Source organism: Nycticebus coucang, chromosome 6 (genome assembly GCF_027406575.1).
Source record: "Nycticebus coucang isolate mNycCou1 chromosome 6, mNycCou1.pri, whole genome shotgun sequence".
In the NCBI taxonomy this organism is placed as follows: Eukaryota; Metazoa; Chordata; class Mammalia; order Primates; family Lorisidae; genus Nycticebus; species Nycticebus coucang.
The window spans coordinates 116808841-116834860 of record NC_069785.1 but is presented as its reverse complement, the minus strand read 5'-3'; the positions used below and the strand labels follow the sequence as shown (position 1 = coordinate 116834860).

Below are 26020 nucleotides of genomic sequence, written 5' to 3'. Positions count from 1 at the left end.
ATCCAAATGGGAGCAGAGGAGGTCAAACTCTCCCTCTTTGCTGACGACATGATCTTATACTTAGAGAACCCCAAAGACTCAACCACAAGACTCCTAGAAGTCATCAAAAAATACAGTAATGTTTCAGGATATAAAATCAATGTCCACAAGTCAGTAGCCTTTGTATACACCAATAACAGTCAAGATGAGAAGCTAATTAAGGACACAACTCCCTTCACCATAGTTTCAAAGAAAATGAAATACCTAGGAATATACCTAACGACGGAGGTGAAGGACCTCTATAAAGAAAACTATGAACTCCTCAGAAAGGAAATAGCAGAGGATTTTAACAAATGGAAGAACATACCATGCTCATGGATGGGAAGAATCAACATTGTTAAAATGTCTATACTTCCCAAAGCAATCTACCTATTCAATGCCATTCCTATCAAAGTACCTACATCGTACTTTCAAGATTTGGAAAAAATGATTCTGCATTTTGTATGGAACCGGAAAAAACCCCATATAGCAAAGGCAGTTCTTAGTAACAAAAATAAAGCCGGGGGCATCAGCATACCAGATTTTAGTCTGTACTACAAAGCCATAGTGCTCAAGACAGCATGGTACTGGCACAAAAACAGAGACATAGACACTTGGAATCGAATTGAACACCAAGAACTGAAACTAACATCTTACAACCACCTAATCTTCGATAAACCAAACAAGAACTTACCTTGGGGGAAAGACTCCCTATTCAATAAATGGTGTTGGGAGAATTGGATGTCTACATGTAAAAGACTGAATCTGGACCCACACCTTTCCCCACTCACAAAAATTGATTCAAGATGGATAAAGGACTTAAATTTAAGGCGTGAAACAATAAAAATCCTCAAAGAAAGCATAGGAAAAACACTGGAAGATATTGGCCTGGGGGAAGACTTCATGAAGAAGACTGCCATGGCAATTGCAACAACAACAAAAATAAACAAATGGGACTTCATTAAACTGAAAAGCTTCTGTACAGCTAAGGAGACAATAACCAAAGCAAAGAGACAACCCACACAATGGGAAAGGATATTTGCATATTTTCAATCAGACAAAAGCTTGATAACCAGAATCTATAGAGAACTCAAATTAATCCACATGAAAAAAGCCAACAATCCCTTATATCAATGGGCAAGAGACATGAACAGAACTTTCTCTAAAGACGACAGACGAATGGCTAACAAACACATGAAAAAATGTTCATCATCTCTATATATTAGAGAAATGCAAATCAAAACATCCCTGAGATATCATCTAACCCCAGTGAGAATGGCCCACATCACAAAATCTCAAAACTGCAGATGCTGGCGTGGATGTGGAGAGAAGGGAACACTTTTACACTGCTGGTGGAACTGCAAACTCGTACAACCTTTCTGGAAGGAAGTATGGAGAAACCTCGAAGCACTCAAGCTAGACCTCCCATTCGATCCTGCAATCCCATTACTGGGCATCTACCCAGAAGGAAAAAAATCCTTTTATCATAAGGACACTTGTACTAGACTGTTTGTTGCAGCTCAATTTACAATCGCCAAAATGTGGAAACAGCCTAAATGCCCACCAACCCAGGAATGGATTAACAAGCTGTGGTATATGTATACCATGGAATACTATTCAGCCATCAAAAAAAATGGAGACTTTACATCCTTCGTATTAACCTGGATGGAAGTGGAAGACATTATTCTTAGTAAAGCATCACAAGAATGGAGAAGCATGAATCCTATGTACTCAATCTTGATATGAGGACAATTAATGACAATTAAGGTTATGGGGGGGGAAGCAGAAAGAGGGATGGAGGGAGGGGGGTGGGGCCTTAGTGTATGTCACACTTTATGGGGGCAAGACATGATTGCAAGAGGGACTTTACCTAACAATTGCAATCAGTGTAACTGGCTTATTGTACCCTCAATGAATCCCCAACAATAAAAAAAAAAAAAAGAAAAAAAAAAAAAAAAGACCGATACTGGAACTACATCTTTCACCAGTTATAAAAATTGACTCAACATGGATTAAAAATTTAAGTCTAAGATATGAAATGATAAAAGCCTAAAAAGAAAGCAAGAGAAAAACTCTTGAGGATGTCTACGTGGGGAAAGACTTTATGAAGAAGACATCAGTGGCAATAGCAACATCAACAAAAATAAACACATGGGACTTAATTAAGCTGAAAAGCTTCTACACAGTTAAGGACACAACAATCAAAGCAAATAGACAACCTTCTGAATGGAAAGATATTTGACAAATCTGACAAAGAGTTGATAACTAGAATCTACACAGAACTCAAATTAATCAACAAAAAAGAACAAACAATACCTTCTATCACTGGGCAAGAGACATGAACAGAACCTTCTCTGAAGAAGACAGATGAATGGCCAAGAAACACATGAAAAAAATACTCATTGTCCTAATCATCAGAGAAATCCGAATCAAAAGCACCCTAAGATATCACCTAACCACAGTAAGAATAGCTCACATGACAAAGTCCCAAAGTTGCAGACGCTGGCACAGATATGGAGACTTTTACCCTGTTGGTGGGACTGCAAAATAATACAGCCTCTTTGGAAAGAAGTCTGGGGAATCATCAAAGAACTCAAAATGGACCTTCCATTTGATCCTGCAATCCTACAACTAGGCATCTACCCAGGAGAAAAAAAATCATTTCATCATAAGGACATTTGCACTAGATTGTTTATCACAGCTCGATTTAGAATCACCAAGATATAGAAACAACCCAACTGCCCATCAACCCATGAATAGATTAACAAACTGTGGTATATGTATATCCTGGAATACTATTCAGCCATAAAAAGATGGAGGCTTTATATCTTTTGTACTAACCCAGATGGAGTTGAAACACATTCTTCTTAGTAAAGTATCACAAGAATGGAAAAGCAAGTATGCAATATACTCAGTAATAATATGAAGACAGTAGATGACCTAATACACTGCCCACACAAGAGAAAAACTTGATTTAATTTGAGTTGGGGGGAGGAGGGAGGCAGGAAAGGGGAGGGAGAGGAGGGAGTAGGTTTGGTGTGCTCCCACATAATGGACATAATGTAAAGGTATATGGCACACCTCCTGGGTGCAAGATAAAACCACAACAGGGACTTTACCTAATAAATGCAAACATTGTAATGTAAAAAAAAAAAAGTAAATAAGTTAAAAATAAAAAATAAATTTAAAGGAAGGAGAGGGGAGGGGAGGGGAGGGAGGATGGGCAGAGGGAGGGTGATTGGTGGGATCACATCTATGGTGCATCTTACAAGGGTACATGTGAAACTTACTGGATGTAGAGTATAAATGTCTCAACACAATAACTAAGAAAAGGCCAGGAAGGCTATGTTAACCAGTATGATGAAAATATGTCAAATGGTCTATAAAACCAGTGTATGGTGCCCCATGATTGCATTAATGTACACAGCTATGATTTAATAATAAATAAAAAAAAATTTTTTTAAGTCAAGAGCTACTTTAAACAAAACAACTAATTCAAACGTAAGAACATGTCAAATTCAGAAAAGGATAGAGATTTTCATCACCTTCAGTGTCTTATTCACCACGTCAACCTTGATCAGAGAGTCCCCCACCAAATGTCGAAAGCCACAACCATAGAAGAAATTATACTTTTTGCCACTAAATTGGCCATAGTTGATCTGGGGAAACTCAATGCCTCCTTCCTCTTCTAGGTCTTCATGATGTAGATTTTCATGAGTGCACCAGATCTAAAAGAGATTCCAAAAGGATTTATAATGGTTGCTTAATTCTCAACTTGTTTTCTTTTTATGTGGGTCAGCAAGAGGACTAATGCCTTACAGGGGTTTGTGACAAGGCTTGTATACTGAGTTTCTATGTCATTTTTTAATATGTTTCCTCTTTTCATCATACATATGAATGCATAAAAGATTATCAGATTTTATGAATAAGCTGTCAATGTCATAGGTGGTAGAAGTATGCTTTTTATTCTGCTAAAGCTGACATTGCTAGCTGCACAATAAGCTTGTAAAAAGCACATATTACCTAAAAGGTGGGAATTGCCAGTGCCAATCTCAAATGCTTAGGCATCCCATGAGTATATCTCTGTTTCAAAACACACAAAGGATACAGAAAAACACAGTGCTCATTCCAACCCAGTTTCTGCAAATCTTATACAAGCGATAATCCATAATTTTACCCTGCTTGGCTAAATATCATCAAACTTATTAGGCACTAAATATTGTGGAGAATAACCAATGAATAAAGTAACATCAGTAAAAGTGACACTTACTAACATTAATCTTAGTCTAATGCCCGCTCATAGCATACCTTTCCATCGGCCTGTTTCACAGCACTGGCTGAAGAATAGAACAATGGATTGAGGTTCTCTCCTTCAGGGGCATTCAAACCTATATTCAAGGGCAAAACAAATCTTCGAGGGAATGATCTGGCTGCTGAATTATAGACCTGTTTAGGAGGGAGAAAGAACAGATGAAAATTGTCATTAGTAGGATAACAGTATGTCCCAATAATTTAGACTCAATCAACATTATTGGCATTCCTAAGTAATTACATAAATAATAATTTCCATTCTTTCATTTATTTAACAAATATTTATTGAGTATCTACTATATGCCAAGCACTGTTTTAGATTCTTAGGATACAGGAGTGAATAAACTAAACTAAACTAAACTACAGGCTTACTGAAGTTATATTCTTCAGCCTCACAGAACTTATATTCTAGTGAAGGAATAATGACAATAGACAAATTTAAAAATTATTAAGTATTTGTTATTTAATTAGCATCAAGTAAACATATGATTATATTATAAAATGGAAAGGGACTAGAGAATAACAAGAGGTGCTCCCTTCTTCAGGTTTGGTCAGGACTAACTTCTGTGCAGAAAAGAATTGACTTAGCAGGGCTGGGCTGTTTTCATGACTGACTCTTGACTTGCTCCTGGGAACTGAGTTCTTGGGATGTTGTGTCTGATAAGAATGTCTTGCATGTGTGAAACTTTAAGTCTTACCATAGTAATTTATATAGATAGTTTACGCTAACAAGGTGATTTATAATGATCTGAAACTGAGATTAGTCATGTAGGGGATGTAGGCCTACATGATTCATCCCCAGTAAAAGCCCTGAACAACCAGGCTTGGATAAGCATCTTTGAAAGGCTACATTTCACACGTTAACCATGTGTTCCTGGAGGAACTAAGTATGTTTATTATGATACTGCTGGGAGAGGACTCCTGGAAGTATGCACCTGTTTTCCTCCGGTCTTCATCTGATGTGCCTTTTACATTTGCTTATTTTGCTTTCTGTCCTTTTACTGTTATCAGAGTCATGAATATATGTTGAATCCTGTGAGTCTTCCTTTCACATCATCAAATCTAGAAGTAATCCTGGGAGCCCCCAACAAAACCTCTGTGTAGATGCTATTTACGCAGGAGACCTATATAAAATAAGCGCAATTTCCCTAACAATATGTGCTTTAAGCACATTTTCCCCTCTTGAAATGCTGTAGGATTGAGAACAAATCACACCATTTCCTCCCATATACTATGTATCTATGTATCTAGTCTATATGATCTCCATCTTCTATAGAAATATTTTTACTGAGTAAAGATTTAGTGATATTCATAAGTTTCATAAAGAATTATCTTTTCTAAAATTACATTTAATTATGTTTAAACTTCTTTTCTTTTTGCAAAACCATAGCTAAACAAATAAACAAACAAAATACAAATAACGATTGGATTAGGTAATGTGGGTCAACCATCCCATTGAGAACAGCTAGAAAAGCTGGAAAAAATGTTTAAAACAGCTGCTTGTAGGCATTGATGAGCTAAAAAGACAGTGAGGAACAATGGGTCCAGGTTTGGGAAAAAAAGAAACCCACAGAGATGGACTAGATACTGGGGCAACTTTTCCCCTAAAGATTTACACAGATGCTTAACAGCATTAGTCATTAGGGAACTGCAACTGAAAACCACAATGAGATACTACGTCATACCCATTAGGATGGCTATTATTTAAAAAAAGAAAGAAAGAAAAATAATAAATGTGGTGAGAATGTGACGAAATTGGAACTCTTATGCATTGCTGGTGGGAATGAAAAATGTGTACAGCTACTGTGGAAAACTTTGGCAATGCCCCCAAAAGATAACACAGAATTACTACATGATCCAGCAATTCTACTTTTAGATATATACCTAAAACGATTGAAAATAGGAACTTAAACCGATGTTTGCATGCCATTGTTCACAGTTGCATTATTTATAACAGCCAAAAGTAGAAACAACCCAAATATCCATAAACAAAGGAACAAACAAAAATATGATTGATTATTATTCAACCTTAAAAAGGAATAAAATTCTGGTGGCACCTGTGACTCAAAGGTGTAGGGCGCCAACCCCATATGCTGGAGGTGGTGGGTTCAAACCCAGCCCCAGCCAAAAACTGCAAAAAAAAAAAAAAAAAAAAGGAATAAAATTCTAACAAATGCTGGAACAGAATGAAACTTGAAAACAGTAAGTAAAATAAAATAGTCCAGCTCTTGCAGGCTAGGCCAGAATCCTGCTTGAAATTATACAAATAAATGAAAATCTTCTCTAGAGGAAGATAACATCATTTGTGCCTCAAAATATTTCTGTTATTTTTCGAACACAATAATCTGCATGTAACAAATAAGCAGCACTTGAAAAGATATAGCAATATGACCAAAATAAACAACAGATGATAGGACCAGAGCCCCACAGGATCCAGATAATAGAGTTATCAGATTTCATTCTGAATATGTTTAAGGAAATTGTTTTTAAATTAAGAATTGTGCCAAAGAACTATGAATTATAAAAGAGAACCAAATCAAAATTCTAGAACTGAAAATGCTCATCATTTCTAATCATCAGAGAAATGCAAATCTAAAGCACCCTGAGATGTCACCTAACCCCAGTAAGAATAGCTTACATGTGAGCTACCTGTAAGTCCCAAAGTCGCAGATGCTGGCACAGATATGAAGACTTTTACCCTGTTGGTGGGACCGCAAACTAATACAGCCTCTTTGGAAAGAAGTCTGGGGAATCTTCAAAGAACTCAAAATAGACTTCCCATTTGACCTTGCAATTCCACAGCTAAGCATTTACCCAGAAGAAAAAAAATAATAATTTTTTCATAAAGACATTTGCCCTAGATTATTTATGGCAACTCAATTTACAACTTCCAAGATGTGGAAACAATCTAATGTCCATCAACCTCTGAATGGGCTAACAAACTGTGATATATGTATACATGGAATACCATTCAACCATAAAAAGATGGTGATTTTATATCTTTTGTACTAACCTGGATGGAATTGAAAGAGATTCTTCTTAGTAAAGTATCGTAAGAATAAAAAAGCAAATATCTGATATAATCAATACTACTATGAAGCCAGTAGATGGTCTAATTCATGCCCACACAATAGTAAAACCCAATTCAATTCAGGTTGGGGGGTGTGGGAGCAAAGGAGGGAGGAGAGGGGAGGAAGAGTCTTGATGTGCTCCCACTTAATGAGCACAATGTAAGGGTACATGGCACACCTTTTGGGTGTGCGACACAGTTACAACATGGTCTCTACCAAACAAATTCAAATATTATGACCTTGTTGTTTGTACTCTCACATTAACCTGAAATTTAAAAATAAAAAGAATTTCAGATATGGATTTTTAAAAAAGCTCAATAAAATATAAGAGAAATTAGAAAATCAACACATAGAAATCACACAAAAAAATGACTTTAGTCAGAAAGTGACTAAAGAAATTGAATTATTAAAAAAAAAGCAAGCTTCTGGAAATTAAAAATTCATTCAAAGAAATACAAAACACAGTGGAAAGCCATAGGAACAGGCTATACCAGAGCAGAAGAATTGTAACATCCTTGTCTTTGAAAACACTCTCCGGATAATCTACCTCTAGACACGCTGTATGAGACAATTTAATGTCTTTATGGTGTATATACCTGTGGAGAGGCAGTAAAGCATAATAGGTAAGAACATGAGTTTGCAAGCCTGGTTTATATCTTGAATCTACCACTTAGTTGCTCATAACTTTGGGAAAATTACTTGTTCAATGCCTCCATTTACTCATCTGTAAAAAAGAAATAATAAAATACTCTCCCCTTAGGGAGTTCTCTGTGGATTCTGGTTATTAAACCTTTGTTCATCCCATTGCACAGTTTTATTTATTTATTTCTAATACTTATGACTTCTTTTCTTGCCTTATTGTAGCAGCTAGCTCCCATCAAGGGACTATGAGGCAGCTACTGTAGAAGACTCTACCTAAAAAGAATTAATGGACTTGATAGAAAGGGAATTTAAAATACGGATGATAAAAACAATAAAAGGAAGGCACAAGAAAATGGAAAGACAGAATCAAAAATTAGATGAGAGATATGTACAATATAGAAAGGATATGGTGGAGATTAAGGAAATGAAGGAGACAACCAGGGAATGTAAAGCTGTAGTAGAAAGTATAAAAAATAGGTTATACCATGGAGAAGAAAGAACCTCAGAGCTAGAGGATAAAGTTTTTGAGTTAATCCCCATAGTTAAAGAGGAAGGAAATAAGAGAGAGAAAGCAGAGCAGACACTTAGAGAACTATGAAACTCCATGAAGCGTTAAAACATATGAATAACAGGGATTCCTGAAGAAGAACAAGATTGTGCCAAAGGAATGGAAGCCCTACTGGAGACTATCATAAATGAAAACTTCCCAAGTTTTACTAAAGACCCTGACACACTCCTTTCAGATCGATATCATACCCCAGGTCTTCCAACTCAAACAAGGCCTCTCCAAGACACTTTGTAATCAACCAACCTATCCAAAGTCAAGATGAAAGAAAAATTCTGCAAGCAGCCAGGATTAAGCACCAACTGACCTACAGAGGCAGAGCCATTAGGATGATAGAAGACTTTTCAAATGAAAGCTGCCAAGCCAGAAGAGCATGGTCATCCATCTTCAACATTCTTAAACAAAACAATTTTCAGCCCAATAATTCTGTATCCTGCTAAACTAAGCTTCGAAACTAATGCAGAAATCAAATCTTTTGCTGATATACAAGCACTGAGGAAATTTGCCATAACAAGACGAGCTGTATTGGAAATACTTTAGACCTATTCTGAACACTGACCATCACAATAGACCACCAGCAAAGTAAACACCAAGAAGCTAAAGGTCAAAACTTAGTTTCCAAGATGGTGCAAGGGATAAAAAAACACAAAGGACTCTCACAAAATAAGATAAATAGAACTCCACCACACTTATCAATTCTCTCAATAAATATCAATGGACTGAATTAACCACTGAAGAGGCACAGGGATTGAATAGAAAAGTACAAGCCATCCATATGCTGTCTCCCAGAGACACACCTAGCCTTGAAGGACAAATCAAGACTCAGGATCAAGAGATAGAAAACAGTATTTCAAGAAAGTGGAAATCAGAAGAAAGGAGGGGTTGCAATCTTATTTTCAAATACCATTGGATTTAAAGCAACTAAAGTTAAGAAAGACAAAGATGGTCATTTTCTACTGGTCAAAGGAACAATACAATAAGAAGACATTTCAATTTTAAATATTTATGCATCCAACTTAAATGCGTCCAGATTTATGAAACAGACTTTGATGGGACTGAGCAATATGTCCTATAACACCATAATAGTAGGGGACTTTAACACACCTCTGACAGAACTGGACAGATCCTCTAAACAGAAGCTAAACAAAGATACAAAGGATTTAAATGTGACCCAAGAACAAATGAGATTAATAGACATATACAGAACACACCATCCCAATGCCAAAGAATATATATTTTTCTCATCAGTCCACAGTACATCCTCCAAAATCGACCACATCCTAGGATACAAATCAAACCTGTGCAAAATTAAAAGAATAGAAATTATACCTTGTATCTTTTCAGACCACAAGGCAATAAAGGTGTAACTCAATTCCAACAAAAATGTTCATACCCATACAAAGACTTAGAAATGAAACAACCTTATACCGAATGATAGTTGAGTTCAGGAAGAGATAAAAGAGGAAATTGTTAAATTCCTCAAACTTAACAACACAAAGATACAAGTTACCAAAACCTGTGGGATACAGCAAAAACAGACTTAACAAGGAAATTTATCGCATTAGATGCCTACATTTGAAAAACAGAAAGAGAGAGAACACATCAACAACTCATGAGCCATCTTACGGAATTGGAAAAAGAAGAATAATCTAATCCCAAACCCAGCAGAAGAAAAGAAATAACCCAAATGAAATCAGAGATTAATGAAATTGAAAACAAAAGACTCATTAAGAAAATGAATAAAACAAAAAGTGGGTTTTTTGAAAAAGAAATAAATAAAATCAATAAACTTTTGGCCATATTAACTAGAAATAGAAAGAAAAATCTCGAATAACCTCAATCAGAAATGATAAAGGGGAAATAACAACAGATGTCACAGAGATACAAGAGATCATCTCAGAGTACTACAAGAAACTCTATGCCAGAAATTTGACAATGTGGAGAAAATACCTGGACTCACACCCTCTTCCTAGACTTAACCAAGAAGAAAGAGACCTCTTGAATAGACCAATTTCAAGAACTGAGATCAAAGAAACAATAAAAAAAAACTCTCAACACAAAAATGCCCTGGACAAGTGGCTTCACACCAGAATTCTACCAAATCTTCAAAGAAAATTTATAACCATGCTACAGAAATTATTCCAAAAAATTGAAAAGAAAGGAGTCATCCCCAACATGTTCTACCAAGCAAACATCACCCTGATACTGAAGCCAGGAAAAGACCCAACTAAAGTAGAACTTCAGACCAATTTCACTAGTGAATATAGATGCAAAAATTCTCAATAAAATCCTAGCTAATATATTACAGCTGCACATTAAGAAAATCATTCATCATGATGAAGTAGATTTCATCCCAGGGATGCAAGGCTGGATTAACATACTCCATAAACAAGTCCATAAACATAATTCACCATATCAACAGAAGCAAAAACAAACACCATATGATTCTCTCAATAGATGCATAAAAAACATTCAATAAAAATCAGCATCCTTTTCTAATTAGAACACTTAAGAACACAGGCATAGGTGGCACATTTCTGATCAAAGTCATCTATGACAAGCCCACAGCAAATCTTATACTGAACATGAGTAAAACTGAAACCTTTTTCACTTAGAACTGGAACCAGATAAGGCTGTCCTCTATCACCACTACTATTCAACATACTGCTGGAAGTTCTAGCCAATAAATCAGGCAAGAGAAGGAAATAAAGGGCATCCAAATGGGGGCAGAGGAGGTCAAACTTTCACTCTTTGCCAACAATATAATGTCATACTTAGAGAACCCCAAAGATTCAACCATAAGACTCCTGGAAGTGATCAAAAAATACAACATTGTCTCCAGATATAAAATCAATGTCCATAAATCAGTAGCCTTTGTATATGCCAATAACAGCCAAGACAAGAAGCTAATCAAGGACACAATTCCCTTCACAATAGCTTCAAAGAAAATGAAATACCTAGGAATATACATAACAAAAAAGGTAAAAGACCTCTACAAAGAAAATTATAAAACCCTAAGAAAAGAAAGCAGAAGATACTAAAAAAATGGAAGAACATACCATGCTCATGGCTGGGAAGAATCAACATTGTGAAAATGTGTATACTACCAGAAGCAATAGATTCTATGCAAGCCCCATTAAAATACCATCATCATACTTTCAAGATTTGGAGAAAATAATTCTTCATTTTATATGGAATCAGAAGAAACCCCGTATAGCCAAGGCAATTCTTAGTAATAAAAAGAAAGCCAGGGGTATCACACTACCAGACTTTCAGCTATACTACAAGGCCATAGTGATCAAAACAGCATGGTATTGGCATAAAAATAAAGACATTGACATTTGGAACCAAATAGAAAATCATGAGATGAAACTAACACCCTACAGCCACCTGATCTTTGATAAACAAAACAAGAACATATACTGGGGAAAATAATTCCTATTCAATAAATGGTGTTGTCAGAACTGGATAACCACATATAAAAACTGAAACTGGACCTGCACCTCTCACCGCTTACAAAAACTGATTCAAGATGGATAAAAGATTTAAATCTATGGCATGAAACAATAAAAATCCTTGAAGAAAGTACGGGGAAAGCACTTCAAGATATCAGCTTGGGGAAAGATTTCATGAAGAAGACTTTAGTGGCAATTGCAACAACAACAAAAATAAACAAATAGGACTTAATTAAACTGAAAAGCTTCTGTATAGCTAAGGAAACAACAACCAGAACAAGCAGACAACATTCAGAATGGGAAAAGATATTTGCATATTATGAATTGGACAAAAGATTGATAACTAAGATCTATAGACAACTCAAATTAATCAACAGAAAAAGACCCAACAATCCCGTACATCACTGGACAAGAGACATGAATAGACCCTCCTCTAAAGAAGACATACAAATAGCTAACAAACATATGAAAAAAATCCCTAATCATCAGAGAAATGCAAATTAAAACTATCCTGAGATATCACCTAACCCCTGTAAGAATGGCCCATATCACAAACTCTCAAAGCTGCAGATGCTGGTGTGAATGTGAAGAGAAGGGAACACTTTTACACTGCTGGTGGGACTGCAAACTAATACAACCTTTTTGGAGGGAAGCATAAGAATCCTCAAGGAACTCAAATTAGACCTCCCATTTGATCCTGAAATCCCATTACTAGGCATTTATCCAGAAGAAAAAAAAACTTTTATCATAAGGACATTTGCACTAGACTGTTTATCACAGCTCAGTTTACAATTTCCAAAATGTAGAAACAGCCTAAATGCCCACCAACCCAGGAATGGATTAACAAGCTGTGGTATGTGTATATCATGGAATACTATTCAGTCACTAAAAAAGATGGAGACTTTACATCTTTTGTATTAACCTGGATGGAGATGAAACACATTCTTCTTAGTAAAGCATCTCAAGAATGGAGAAGCAAGAATCCCATGTACTCAATTCTGATATGAAGGCAGTAGATGAGCTAATACAAGGGGTGGGTAGGGGAATGAGCAAGTGGGGAGAGGAGAGGAGAGAAAAAGAGAGGAGGGGAGAGAGGGGAGAAAAGGAGGGGAGGGGAGGAGAGGAAAGGAGGGGAGAAGAAAACAGGAGAGGTAAGAGGGGAGAGGAGAGGAGGAGAGAAGAGGAAAGGAGAGGGATGGTGGTCATGGCATATGGCACACCTCTTGGGCATGACACAATTATAAGAGGGACTTAATCTAACAAACGTAATCAGGATAAACTAATTCTTTGAATTAGATGAATTCCAAACAATGAAAAAAATATCATAAGAAGGAGAAAAAAATATTCATTAAGTAGAAGTGGTTCATCATAGAAGTCTTCATCTTCATTGTCTTGATATTGAATTGGCTGAGGAGATTAAACAATTTGGGTTGGTCTTGCTATCTTGGGGGTAGCAGAAGTGAAAGAAAATCCACACGTAAGTGGACCCACACATGTGTTTCAAACTCACGTTGTTTGTGGGTCAACTCTAAAACTCCATTGTGACCCTGTCATCCTTCAAACTCACGTTGTTTGCAGGTCAACTCTAAAACTATCATGTGACCCTGTCAACCTTCTTCTTGGCATGTATGTACTCAGGTGAAATCACCACCTCATGAAGATATCTTCACTCCCACATTCATTGTAGCATTATTTACAATAGCCTAGAAATGGAAACCATCTAAATGCCTATCAATGAATGAACAGAAAAAGAAAATGCGTTTTATTCATATATATATACTATTCAATCTTTTTTTTTTTTTTTTTTTTTGTAGAGACAGAGTTTCACTTTATGGCCCTCAGTAGAGTACCATGGCATCACACAGCTCACAGCAACCTCCAAATCCTGGGCTTAAGCAATTCTCTTGCCTCAGCCTCCCGAGTAGCTGGGACTACAGGCACCCGCCACAACGCCCGGCTATTTTTTTTGTTGCAGTTCGGCCAGGGCCGGGTTTGAACCCGCCACCCTCGGTATATGGGGCCAGCGCCTTACCAACTGAACCACAGGTGCCACCCTATATACTATTCAATCTTAAAAGAGAAGATCCTGCCATTTATCAAACATAGATGGACCTTTAGGAAATTATGCTAAGTGAAATAGGCCAGACACAAAAGGGAAAATATTGAATTATCTCACTTATATGTGGAATATAAAAAAAGAAGAACTCGAGGCGGAGCAAGATGGCGGCCGAGTAACAGCTTCCTTGCATCTGGGCAAGGAAGCTGTTAGGGGAGAGTCTGGGGAGATAGCACTCCAGGCATCTCTGGCTGGTGGAAACTGCCTATCATCACCCCTTTGAGGATACAGGGAGTCAGCGAGAGACTTCTGGACCCCAAGAGGAGGACTAAAACAGTGGAAAACCGGCAAGTGGTTGCGTGTGTTCAATCCGTCTAAACCCGCCCGCAACTGAAAGTTCAGTAGCAGCGAGACTGCAAACCAGAAAGACCTTACCTGTGAACTGTTTTGGTGTCTTTGGACTTGGCACTCAGTTGAACTGCCTTGGGGAGAGCCTGAGCGGGAGTATGGAGAACTCTGGCCGTTGTCTAGGGCCTCAGTCTGAGCCGCTGAGCCAGACGGAGCTAATAGTGTTTGGCTGTGGGTCACAGGGAGCCATTGTGAGCGATCTGCCCGAGCAAGCTCTGCCCTCAGGGTCACAGAGCTAGAATTGGGTGGGAGCTGGTAACCCAGCGACCAAGTAGCCTAAGGGCAGGGTCTGAGCCGCCTTGCAGCCCTAACCTTCAGGGGCAGAGTGAGACCAGTTTTGGCACACTGGGTAAGTGGATAGCCACTTCAGCAGTGATTCCAGCGACAAGCACTTTCCTGGGAAAGCTTCTGCTCAGCAAGTGAACAAGTTCAAAGTGCCTTTTAAGTGGGCTGAAGAGAGATTTAGGGTGTCTACCTGCTGGGGTTTGAGAAATCAGCAGCCTCCAGTCGTGTCAGAACTGTGATTAGCATCTCATACCCCAGAAGACCACGTGTTGCCCAGACAATATTCAATAACATATACATACTGCATTGTTTTTGGTTGTGTTTTTTTTGTTGTTTGGCTTTTATTGTTTGTTTGTTTATTTTGATGTTGTTGATGTTGTTTTGTTTTTTAAGTTCAACCTTTTCCATACAGATCCTTTTTCTTTCTCAATTTTTCTAGTTTAATTATAATTTCTCATTGCTGCCTTTTTCAATAATTAGAACTTCATTTTTGCTAGTGTTTCTACCACTATTATTTGGTTTTCCACCCAATTTTATCCTGTAAAGTTTTCTGTTTGCTTGTTTTGGTTTGATTTATAGCATTTTTGTCTTTCCTCTCTACTTGGTGGAGGTGGGGTACGGTGTCTGATCAGGTTAGCAAAGAGCTGCTGACCTCAAGGGAACCACCCAACTGGGCACCCCCAGAAGGTGGGGTTTTTTTAAGGTTGTGTCAAAGTACCATACTGTACACCTATATTGCTCTGTCTCCCTCTTTCTGTGCCTCTCTTCTTTTTGTCAATATTCCTTTTACCCACCCCCTCTCCTTTCTCTATTTTTCTTTGTTTTTCTTATCACTCGGTCCTCCTTTCTTTCATCCCTTTTTTGCTCTTCAACCTTCTCACCCTTCTGGTCCTGTAACCCTTAGTCCACAGGCACGAGAACTTAAAGAGCAAGAGAAAGTGAAAGGAAAATTAGGGCAAGGAAACAGATAAAAGAAATCACTCATGAAGAAGAATCAGCAGAAAACTCCAGGCAACATGAAGAACCAGTCCAGATACAACCCCGCCAAGGGACCATGAGGTAGCTACTGCAGAGGATTCCACCTATACAGAAATGTTAGGAATGACAGAAAGGGAATTTAAAATACACATGTTGAAAACAATGAAAGAAATGATGGAAACAATGAAGGAAACTGCTAATAAAGTGGAAAATAACCAAAAGGAAATCCAAAAACAGAATCAAATAAGAGATGAACGATATGAAGAATATAAAAATGATATAGCAGAGCTGAAGGAACTGAAACAGTCAATTATGGAACTTAAAGATGCAATGGAAAGTATCAGCAACAGGTTAGACCATGCAGAAGAAAGAATTTCAGAGGTAGAAGACAAAGTTCTTGAGATAACTCAGATAGTAAAAGAGGCAGAAAAGAAGAGAGAGAAAGCAGAACGTTCACTGTCAGAATTATGGGACTTTATGAAGTGTTCCAACATACGAGTTATAGGAATTCCAGAAGGGGAAGAAGAATGCCCCAGACGAATGGAAGCCATACTAGAGAATATTATAAAAGAAAATTTCCCAAATATCTGACACACTGCTTTCAGAGGGCTATCGGACCCCCGGTCGCCTCAACTCTAACCGAGCTTCTCCAAGACACATTGTGATGAACCTGTCCAAAGTCAAGACAAAAGAAAAGATTCTGAAAGCTGCCAGGAGTAAGCGCCAGTTGACCTACAGGGGCAAATCCATCAGAGTGACCGCAGACTTCTCTAATGAAACTTTCCAAGCAAGAAGACAATGATCATCTACCTTTAATCTACTTAAACAGAACAATTTCCAGCCCAGAATTCTGTACCCTGCTAAGCTAAGCTTCAAAATTGACGGAGAAATCAAATCATTTACGTATATACAAACATTGAGGAAATTCGCCACAACAAGACCAGCTCTACAGGAAATACTTCAACCTGTTCTGCACACTGACCACCACAATGGATCAGCAGCAAAGTAAGAACTCAGAAATTAAAGGACAGAACCTAACCTCCACGCTGATGCAAAAGATAAAACTAAGCAATGGACTCTCACAAAATAAGACGAATAGAATACTACCACACTTATCAATTATCTCAATAAATGTTATTGGCTTGAATTCCCCACTGAAGAGACATAGATTGGCTGACTGGATTAAAAAACACAAGCCATCCATTTGCTGTCTGCAAGAAACACACCTGGCTTCAAAAGACAAATTAAAGCTCCGAGTCAAGGGTTGGAAGACAATTTTTCAGGCAAATGGAATTCAGAAGAAAAGAGGAGTTGCAATCTTATTTTCAGATACATGTGGATTTAAAGCAACTAAACTCAAAAAAGACAAAGATGGTCACTTTATATTGGTCAAGGGAAAAATACAACAAGAAGACGTTTCAATTCTAAATATTTATGCACCCAATTTAAATGCTCCCAGATTCTTGAAACAGACCTTACTTAGTCTGAGCAATATGATATCTGATAATACCATCATAACAGGGGACTTAAACACTCCTCTTACAGAGCTGGACAGATCCTCTAAACAGAAATTAAACAAAGATATAAGAGATTTAAATGAGACCCTAGAACAACTATGCTTGATAGACGCATATAGAACACTCCACCCCAAAGATAAAGAATATACATTCTTCTCATCACCCCATGGAACATTCTCCAAAATTGATCATATCCTGGGACACAAAACAAATATCAACAGAATCAAAAGAATTGAAATTTTACCTTGTATCTTCTCAGACCATAAGGCACTAAAGGTGGAACTCAACTCTAACAAAAAATGCTCGACCCCACCCAAAGGCATGGAAATTAAACAATCTTCTGTTGAATAACAGATGGGTGCAGGAAGAAATAAAACAGGAAACCATTAACTTCCTTGAGCGTAACAACAACGAAGACACAAGCTACCAAAACCTGTGGGATACTGCAAAAGCAGTTTTGAGAGGAAAATTCATCGCTTCAGATGCCTACATTCGAAAAACAGAAAGAGAGCACATCAACAATCTCACAAGAGATCTTATGGAATTGGAAAAAGAAGAACAATCTAAGCCTAAACTCAGGAGAAGAAAAGAAATATCCAAAATCAAATCAGAGATCAATGAAATTGAAAACAAAAGAATCATTCAGAAAATTAATGAAACAAGGAGTTGGTTTTTTAAAAAAATTAATAAAATAGATAAACCATTGGCCAGACTAACGAGGAATAGAAAAGCAAAATCTCTAGTAACCTCAATCAGAAATGATAAAGGGGAAATAACAACTGATCCCACAGAGATACAAGAGATCATCTCTTAATACTACCAGAAACTCTATGCCCAGAAATTTGCAATGTGAAGGAAATGGATAAATATTTGGAATCACACCCTCTCCCTAGACTCAGCCAGGAAGAAATAGAGCTCCTGAACAGACCAATTTCAAGCACTGAGATCAAAGAAACAATAAAAAATCTTCCAACCAAAAAATGCCCTGGTCCAGATGGCTTCACTCCAGAATTCTATTAAACCTTCAAGGAAGAGCTTATTCCTGTACTGCAGAAATTATTCCAAAAAACTGAGGAAGAAGGAATCTTCCCCAACACATTCTATGAAGCAAACATCACCCTGATACCAAAACCAGGAAAAGACCCAAACAAAAAGGAAAATTTCAGACCAATCTCACTCATGAATATAGATGCAAAAATTCTCAACAAAATCCTAGCCAATAGATTACAGCTTATCATCAAAAAAGTCATTCATCATGATCAAGTAGGCTTCATCCCAGGGATGCAAGGCTGGTTTAACATACGCAAGTCCATAAACCTTATCCACCATATTAACAGAGGCAAAAATAAAGATCACATGATCCTCTCAATAGATGCAGAAAAAGCATTTGATAAAATCCAGCATCCTTTTCTAATTAGAATACTGAAGAGTATAGGCATAGGTGGCACATTTCTAAAACTGATTGAAACTATCTATGACAAACCCACAGCCAATATTTTACTGAATGGAGTAAAACTCAAAGCTTTTCCTCTTAGAACTGGAACCAGACAAGGTTGTCCTCTATCACCTTTACTATTCAACATAGTGCTGGAAGTTCTAGCCAATACAATTAGGCAAGACAAGGAAATAAAGGGAATCCAAATGGGAGCAGAGGAGGTCAAACTCTCCCTCTTTGCTGACGACATGATCTTATATTTAGAGAACCCCAAAGACTAAACCACAAGACTCCTAGAAGTCATCAAAAAATACAGTAATGTTTCAGGATATAAAATCAATGTCCACAAGTCAGTAGCCTTTGTATACACCAATAACAGTCAAGATGAGAAGCTAATTAAGGACACAACTCCCTTCACCATAGTTTCAAAGAAAATGAAATACCTAGGAATATACCTAAAGAAGGAGGTGAAGGACCTCTATAAAGAAAACTATGAAATCCTCAGAAAGGAAATAGCAGAGGATATTAACAAATGGAAGAATCAACATTGTTAAAATGTCTATACTTCCCAAAGCAATCTACCTATTCAATGCCATTCCTATCAAAATACCAACATCGTACTTTCAAGATTTGGAAAAAATGATTCTGCATTTTGTATGGAACTGGAAAAAACCCGGTATAGCTAAGGCAGTTCTTAGTAACAAAAATAAAGCTGGGGGCATCAGCATACCACATTTTAGTCTGTACTACAAAGCCATAGTGCTCAAGACAGCATGGTACTGGCACAAAAACAGAGACATAGACACTTGGAATCGAATTGAACACCAAGAAATGAAACTAACATCTTACAACCACCTAATCTTCGATAAACCAAACAAGAACTTACCTTGGGGGAAAGACTCCCTATTCAATAAATGGTGTTGGGAGAACTGGATGTCTACATGTAAAAGACTGAAACTGGACCCACACCTTTCCCCACTCACAAAAATTGATTCAAGATGGATAAAGGACTTAAATTTAAGGCATGAAACAATAAAAATCCTCCAAGAAAGCATAGGAAAAACACTGGAAGATATTGGCCTGGGGAAAGACTTCATGAAGAAGACTGCCATGGCAATTGCAACAACAACAAAAATAAACAAATGGGACTTCATTAAACTCAAAAGCTTCTGTACAGCTAAGGAGACAATAACCAAAGCAAACAGACAACCTACACAATGGGAAAGGATTATTTGCATATTTTCAATCAGACAAAAGCTTGATTACTAGGATCTATAGAGAACTCAAATTAATCCACATGAAAAAAAGCCAACAATCCCATATATCAATGGGCAAGGGACATGAATAGAACTTTCTCTAAAGACGACAGACGAATGGCTAACAAACACATGAAAAAATGTTCATCATCTCTATATATTAGAGAAATGCAAATCAAAACAACCCTGAGATATCATCTAACCCCAGTGAGAATGGCCCACATCACAAAATCTCAAAACTGCAGATGCTGGCGTGGATGTGGAGAGAAGGGAACACTTTTACACTGCTGGTGGGACTGCAAACTAGTACAACCTTTCTGGAAGGAAGTATGGAGAAACCTCAAAGCACTCAAGCTAGACCTCCCATTTGATCCTGCAATCCCATTACTGGGCATCTACCCAGAAGGAAAAAAATCCTTTTATCATAAGGACACTTGTACTAGACTGTTTACTGCAGCTCAATTTACAATTGCCAAAATGTGGAAACAGCCTAAATGCCCACCAACCCAGGAACAGTTTAACAAACTGTGGTATATGTATACCATGGAATACTATTCAGCCATTAAAAAAAATGGAGACTTTACATCCTTCGTATTAACCTGGATGGACGTGGAAGACATTATTCTTAGTAAAGCATCACAAGAATGGAGAAGCATGAATCCTATGTACTCAATCTTGATATGAGGACAATTAATGACAATTAAGGTTATGGGGGGGGAAGCAGAAAGAGGGACGGAGGGAGGGGGGTGGGGCCTTGGTGTGTGTCACACTTTATGGGGGCAAGACATGATTGCAAGAGGGACTTTACCTAACAATTGCAATCAGTGTAACCTGGCTTATTGTACCCTCAATGAATCCCCAACAATAAAAAAAAAAAAAAAGAAGAGGAACTCAAACACAGAGAGAGGCAATGAAACAGTGGTTACACAGGAGGCAAAGGGAACATGTAAGTTAATGGATACAAAATAGTAGAAGTACAGGATGAACTAAGAGATCTGGAGAGCACAGTATGAGAAATAAAGTTAATAATTGTGTTGAATTAGGGATTTTTGTTAAATAAGTAGATTTTAGATGCTCTAAACACAAAAAGTAATTATACAAGATGATAAATAATTAATCTGCTTCACTATAATAACCATTTTAGTACGACATCATGTTGTAAACCTCAAATATACACAATAAAATTTATGTTTGAAAAAACAAACAACTGATGAGTTGATTGTAAAATGTGTAGAAATACAAAAGGTCATGAAAAACCCAGGTAATCTTCAAAAAGAACAGCACTAAAGGACTCAGCACTACAGATAACAAGACCTACAATAAAGCTACAAGCAAGCTCAGCAGGTATAAGTGAACGTAGGAAAGACTATTTTAAAAACATTTAAAACTAAAACTAGAGCTGAAAAATAAACTAAACTTGAAGACAGTTTACCTTACATAATTCAAGGAAATTTTTTACCTTGGATTCAATATCAGGGAAAAGTGAATCCCTTCAACCAGGTGAATTGACAGACAATCCATTTTTCTATCCCTTCGAGGAAAATGAATATGTTTGGTGCTTAAGTCTAACAAGGAACTAGTCACAAATACTTTAAAACACACATCGAAGCTCTTTTATCATGCTTCTTATTTATTAGACAGTAAGTAAGCTACTTCAAATTATTTTTTAATATTAATTAAATGACAAAGCTGTGTCTTCAATGCTACAAAACAACTCTCCCTCCTTATTTGCTGCAAGGGAATGAGAAATGGTAAACTCCAAAGCCAAAGCCAGATCCTAGCTAATTCAAAATTATTTTGACAAATCCTGACAAATCCTGAGGTTTACCTGATCAAGTCCTTCCCCAGCTTTCCTGAGATTCTGTAATTGGTAAACTGCTAGGCAATCTCCATTATCTTGACAACACAAATCAATTATAACACAGCCCTCGTCCTCAAAGGCATTAATTTGATGAAAAGTAACAAAAGGTTTGCTGTAGTACATTCCTGGAAGAAGCTGTGGGAAAAAATACAAACAATGAAAATCTTATTTTATTGCTTGCTTAAGTCATCTTATCTCATATTAATCAATAGATTGAGATTATTTAATATGGGCTAATCAATTGTTACAACTAACTTAAAAATTCTCGTGAAATATGGCACAACGTTTTGAACCATAAATAAATACTGGCTCTACCAGCACAATTAAATAAAAAATATTGCTACTTCGTATGCATATGATAAATTAAGTGACTAATTCTTTGAAAAATGTGCCTATAGCTCAGTTGGTAGGGCACCAGCCACATACACCAAGACTGGCCGGTTCAAACCCGGCCTGAGCCAGCTAAAACAACAATGACAACTACTGCAACAACAACAACAAATAGCCAGGTGTTGTGGCAGGCACCTGTAGTCCCAGCTACTTGGGAGGCTGAGGCAAAAGAATAGCTTAAGCCCAAGAGTTTGAGGTTGCTGTGAGCGGTGCCGCCAAGGCACTTACTCAGGGCTACAGCTAGAGACTCTGTCTCAAAAAAAAAAAAAAAAAAGAAAGAAAGAAAAATGCATTCATTACTAAAATTGTTATTGTAATGAAATTCAAATAGAGTAAATTTAAGATACTATCTCTTCAAAGAGATAAAAAGTAGACAAATATAATAGCACCATTAATCAGGAATATGAAAAGACAGTTAAGCAACATGCTTAGACTTTGGTAGGATTATAAGATTCACATATTAAGAAGCCATAAGGGCAACTAATTAAAGTGTTATTGCAAAAGTTACATATCTCTGAATAAACAACACCCACTTTCAAAATATTATGATGTGGAAACCCACCCTATGAGGGTTTCCTGGATGCCATTTTAATTAAATCAGATAATTAAAATGACAAAATCATTTCTTGTAATTCTCTAACCTGCAAAATCCATTGCACAAATTAATCAGTAGCTCAACCTATAGAAGAAGGTAATATTCTTGATTAAGAGTATCATATGCAAGTAATGTCCAGTAAAGGTAAAGAATCAACCATATGAAAATTTGCCTTTGTGTGCAGCCGTTTTCTTGATGAATATACTCAAAATACTCCACCTGTCCAGTGTATTTATCCACAATATGAAACTGTGTATTGTTCTGGGGTTCCCAGCTTATCCCATCTGAAAAGGCCTTTCCCCGAATTTTAGATGTGGCCATTTTCCACAGATTCATCTTTAGAGGCTGTTCAATGAAGATTATGTAGTTCCTTGTCATTCCTAAAAGGTTCCAGCGAACATAAAATGTTATTTAGCAAACTAGAGTTGTCTGAAATGTGAGATTTATGGCACTTGTCTGAATTCTTAGACATATTACTGCTGACCTACAAATGCCAGCCAGAAATATTTCTTCACTGTTTCCCAGCTTTTATAAGTATTTCTTGTTCCAAAATTTAAAAAGGGAATTGTGTATATCTTCGGTCAAATGTCCACAGCTTGCTTTCTATCTTTTGTTTTCAAATTATTTTTTTTTTTTTTTTTTGTAGAGACAGAGTCTCACTGTACCGCCCTTGGGTAGAGTGCCGTGGCGTCACACGGCTCACAGCAACCTCTAACTCTTGGGCTTACGCGATTCTCTTGCCTCAGCCTCCCGAGCAGCTGGGACTACAGGCGCCCGCCACAACGCCCGGCTATTTTTTTGTTGCAGTTTGGCCGGGGCTGGGCTTGAACCCGCCACCCTCGGCATATGGGGCCGGCGCCCTACTCACTGAGCCACAGGCACCGCCCGTTTTCAAATTATTTTTATGAGAATATAGTAAAGATGTATAATATTAAAGTGTCCTTTTAAGATAGACATTGCTTAACCCTTTTCTTATTTCTTCTTGGGGTAAGGATGAATAGTTTGGCTATAACAGTTTAGAATTCAGAAAATAAATATTCTGAGTAAAAGCTAAACTAAACTATATAGAATATGAATTTCCCCCAAAATTGTAATCAAGACCTTTTTATGTATGATTGTTATTTGTAGGCTTTTTACCTAAAATTTTGAATTCTATCAATTTCTTAATGATTGTTCAAACGAAAGCAACTACAGTGTATCTTTTCCAGCAGTTAGCTGGCTGCAGTCAAGAGTATGTGAATAAACAGAACAAATGTAACTGGCATCAAAATACAATCTTGGTCTCATTATCACCATACTCTGACAAACTGTTCCTTCTGCTACAGCAACATTAAAGCAGAGCCCATTCCAATTTGCTTTATGTTTGGACTCACCAAAGCTATGGAAGTAAGAAGGCTTCATCCTCTCTGCAGAAGCAATAGAACATACCACGTGGGCTCCATGGATTGTCTCTCCAAGGTCCACTTTGTCTGGAGGAACCCGGATAACATTATAGTAGGAACCTGAAAGAGGAAAAATCCTATATTAACAGTTTTACATACATTGTAGAATAAAAGATAAGCCTTGCACTTGTGGACTTGGCAAAAGAAATTAAGAGATTTATGCAGTATGCATGGCATTCATATTTCACAAAGGGTTATTTCAAATGAAGGTTTGGTTATAAAAATCATTTACATTTATGAAAGTCATTAGCTAAGGTTTTAAACAGCCCACTCAAAGTGACCAACCAATGACTCAGTGTATTCTCAGATGGTTACCTCTTCATTCCCTACAGAGGAACTCCATCTATTCCTCATAGGAAGAGTTAAGATAGCAGGCAGGAATATCCTCATTCTATTTGTCCCTTTCCTCTTTCCCCCTATCCCAACAACTATCATCTCCATTTGCACCCATTCCCACTTCCTTCCCTCCAGTCCTCTGGCCCCCTGGGATCACCACGGGTCCCATCCCATCCTGTTTCATCAACATTCACTCCTGTGGTCATTCATCTGGCTATTTCTCACTAGTTCTCCAATAGTGAACTCAGGTGTCCACTCCTCAAGTAGCTTTCCCTGTCTCCTACCCATCCACAAGGCATTTGGTGCTCCTATTCTATGTCTTCATTATATCCTACACAGTCATAGCCCTTATCTCATTGTATTATAAAAATCTATAAAGTATAGACTTTAGTTAATTATAATGAATCAATATTTCTTCATCAGTTTTGACAAATGTACCATTCTAAAGAAAGATGTTCATAATAAGGGAAACTGGGTGTGAAGTATATGAGAATTCTATACTATTTTTAAAATTTTTCTGTAAATGTAAACTTATTTAAAAAATAAAGTTTAGTGGGGGATACTGCAACAGGGACTCTTCCTAACAAATGTAAACATGAAATTGTACCTTCACATTAATCTGAAATAAAAAAATTTTTAAATAAAGTTTATTATATTTACAAATGAATAAATAAGCTGGTTTGAGAAGTCTTCACTAATTAGGTGACATTTGAAGGAGATGAGAAAGAGAGCTTTGAGGATATCTGGGAGAAACCCATTTCAGGCAGAGAGAAAAGCAAATGCAAAGGTTCTCCAGAGACAGCAGGTCTGAGTGTTCACATAAAACAAAGAAGGCTGGGTGACCCTGTCACAAGAAGAAAAGAGGACAGTCTAGGAGGTGAAGTCATAGAGGTGGGTGTGGACTTAAATGATAACTCTGGCTGCTGTGCTGAGAAGAAACTAAAGTGGGGCAAGGACAGAATCAGGGAAACCAGGTAAGAGACTGTTTTAGTCATTCAAGTGAGAGGGGAGGGTGGCTCAAAGTAGAGTTGTGGCCCTGGAGGTGGTATGAGGTAGTTGAATTTTGTATACATGTCGAAGGCATTGCTGAAATTATGTTTTAATCAACTGGGTGTGGATGTGAGAAAGAAATATAAAGGATGATTCCAGGCTGGGTGTGGTGGCTCACACCTATAATCCTAGCACTCTGAGAGGCTGAGGCAGGTGGATTGCCTGAGCTCAGGAGTTCAAGACCAGTCCAATAGAGAGCAAGACCCTGTCTCTACTAAAAATAGAAAAACTAGCCAAGTGGTGAGGTGGGTGCCTATAGTCCTAGGTACTTGGGAGACTGAGGGAAGAGGATTGCTTAAGACCATGAGTTTGGGCGGTGCCTGTGGCTCAAGGGGTAGGGTGCCAGTCC

The 26020-nt window shown here is 37.4% G+C and overlaps 1 protein-coding gene across 3 annotated transcripts in view; it reads right to left on the bottom strand.

The window, feature by feature from the left end:
• The window catches only part of BCO2 (beta-carotene oxygenase 2), a 77483-nt gene that overhangs the window by 8493 nt on the left and 42970 nt on the right, over positions 1–26020 (bottom strand). For all 3 annotated transcript variants that reach the window (XM_053593713.1, XM_053593711.1, XM_053593710.1), the window contains 5 exons: positions 24217–24345; positions 23063–23223; positions 21826–21993; positions 4327–4464; positions 3564–3746 (listed from right to left, as the gene is read on the bottom strand). In XM_053593713.1, the coding sequence (XP_053449688.1) occupies positions 3564–3746; positions 4327–4464; positions 21826–21993; positions 23063–23223; positions 24217–24345 (779 nt within the window). The remainder of the gene's footprint in view (positions 1–3563; positions 3747–4326; positions 4465–21825; positions 21994–23062; positions 23224–24216; positions 24346–26020) is intronic.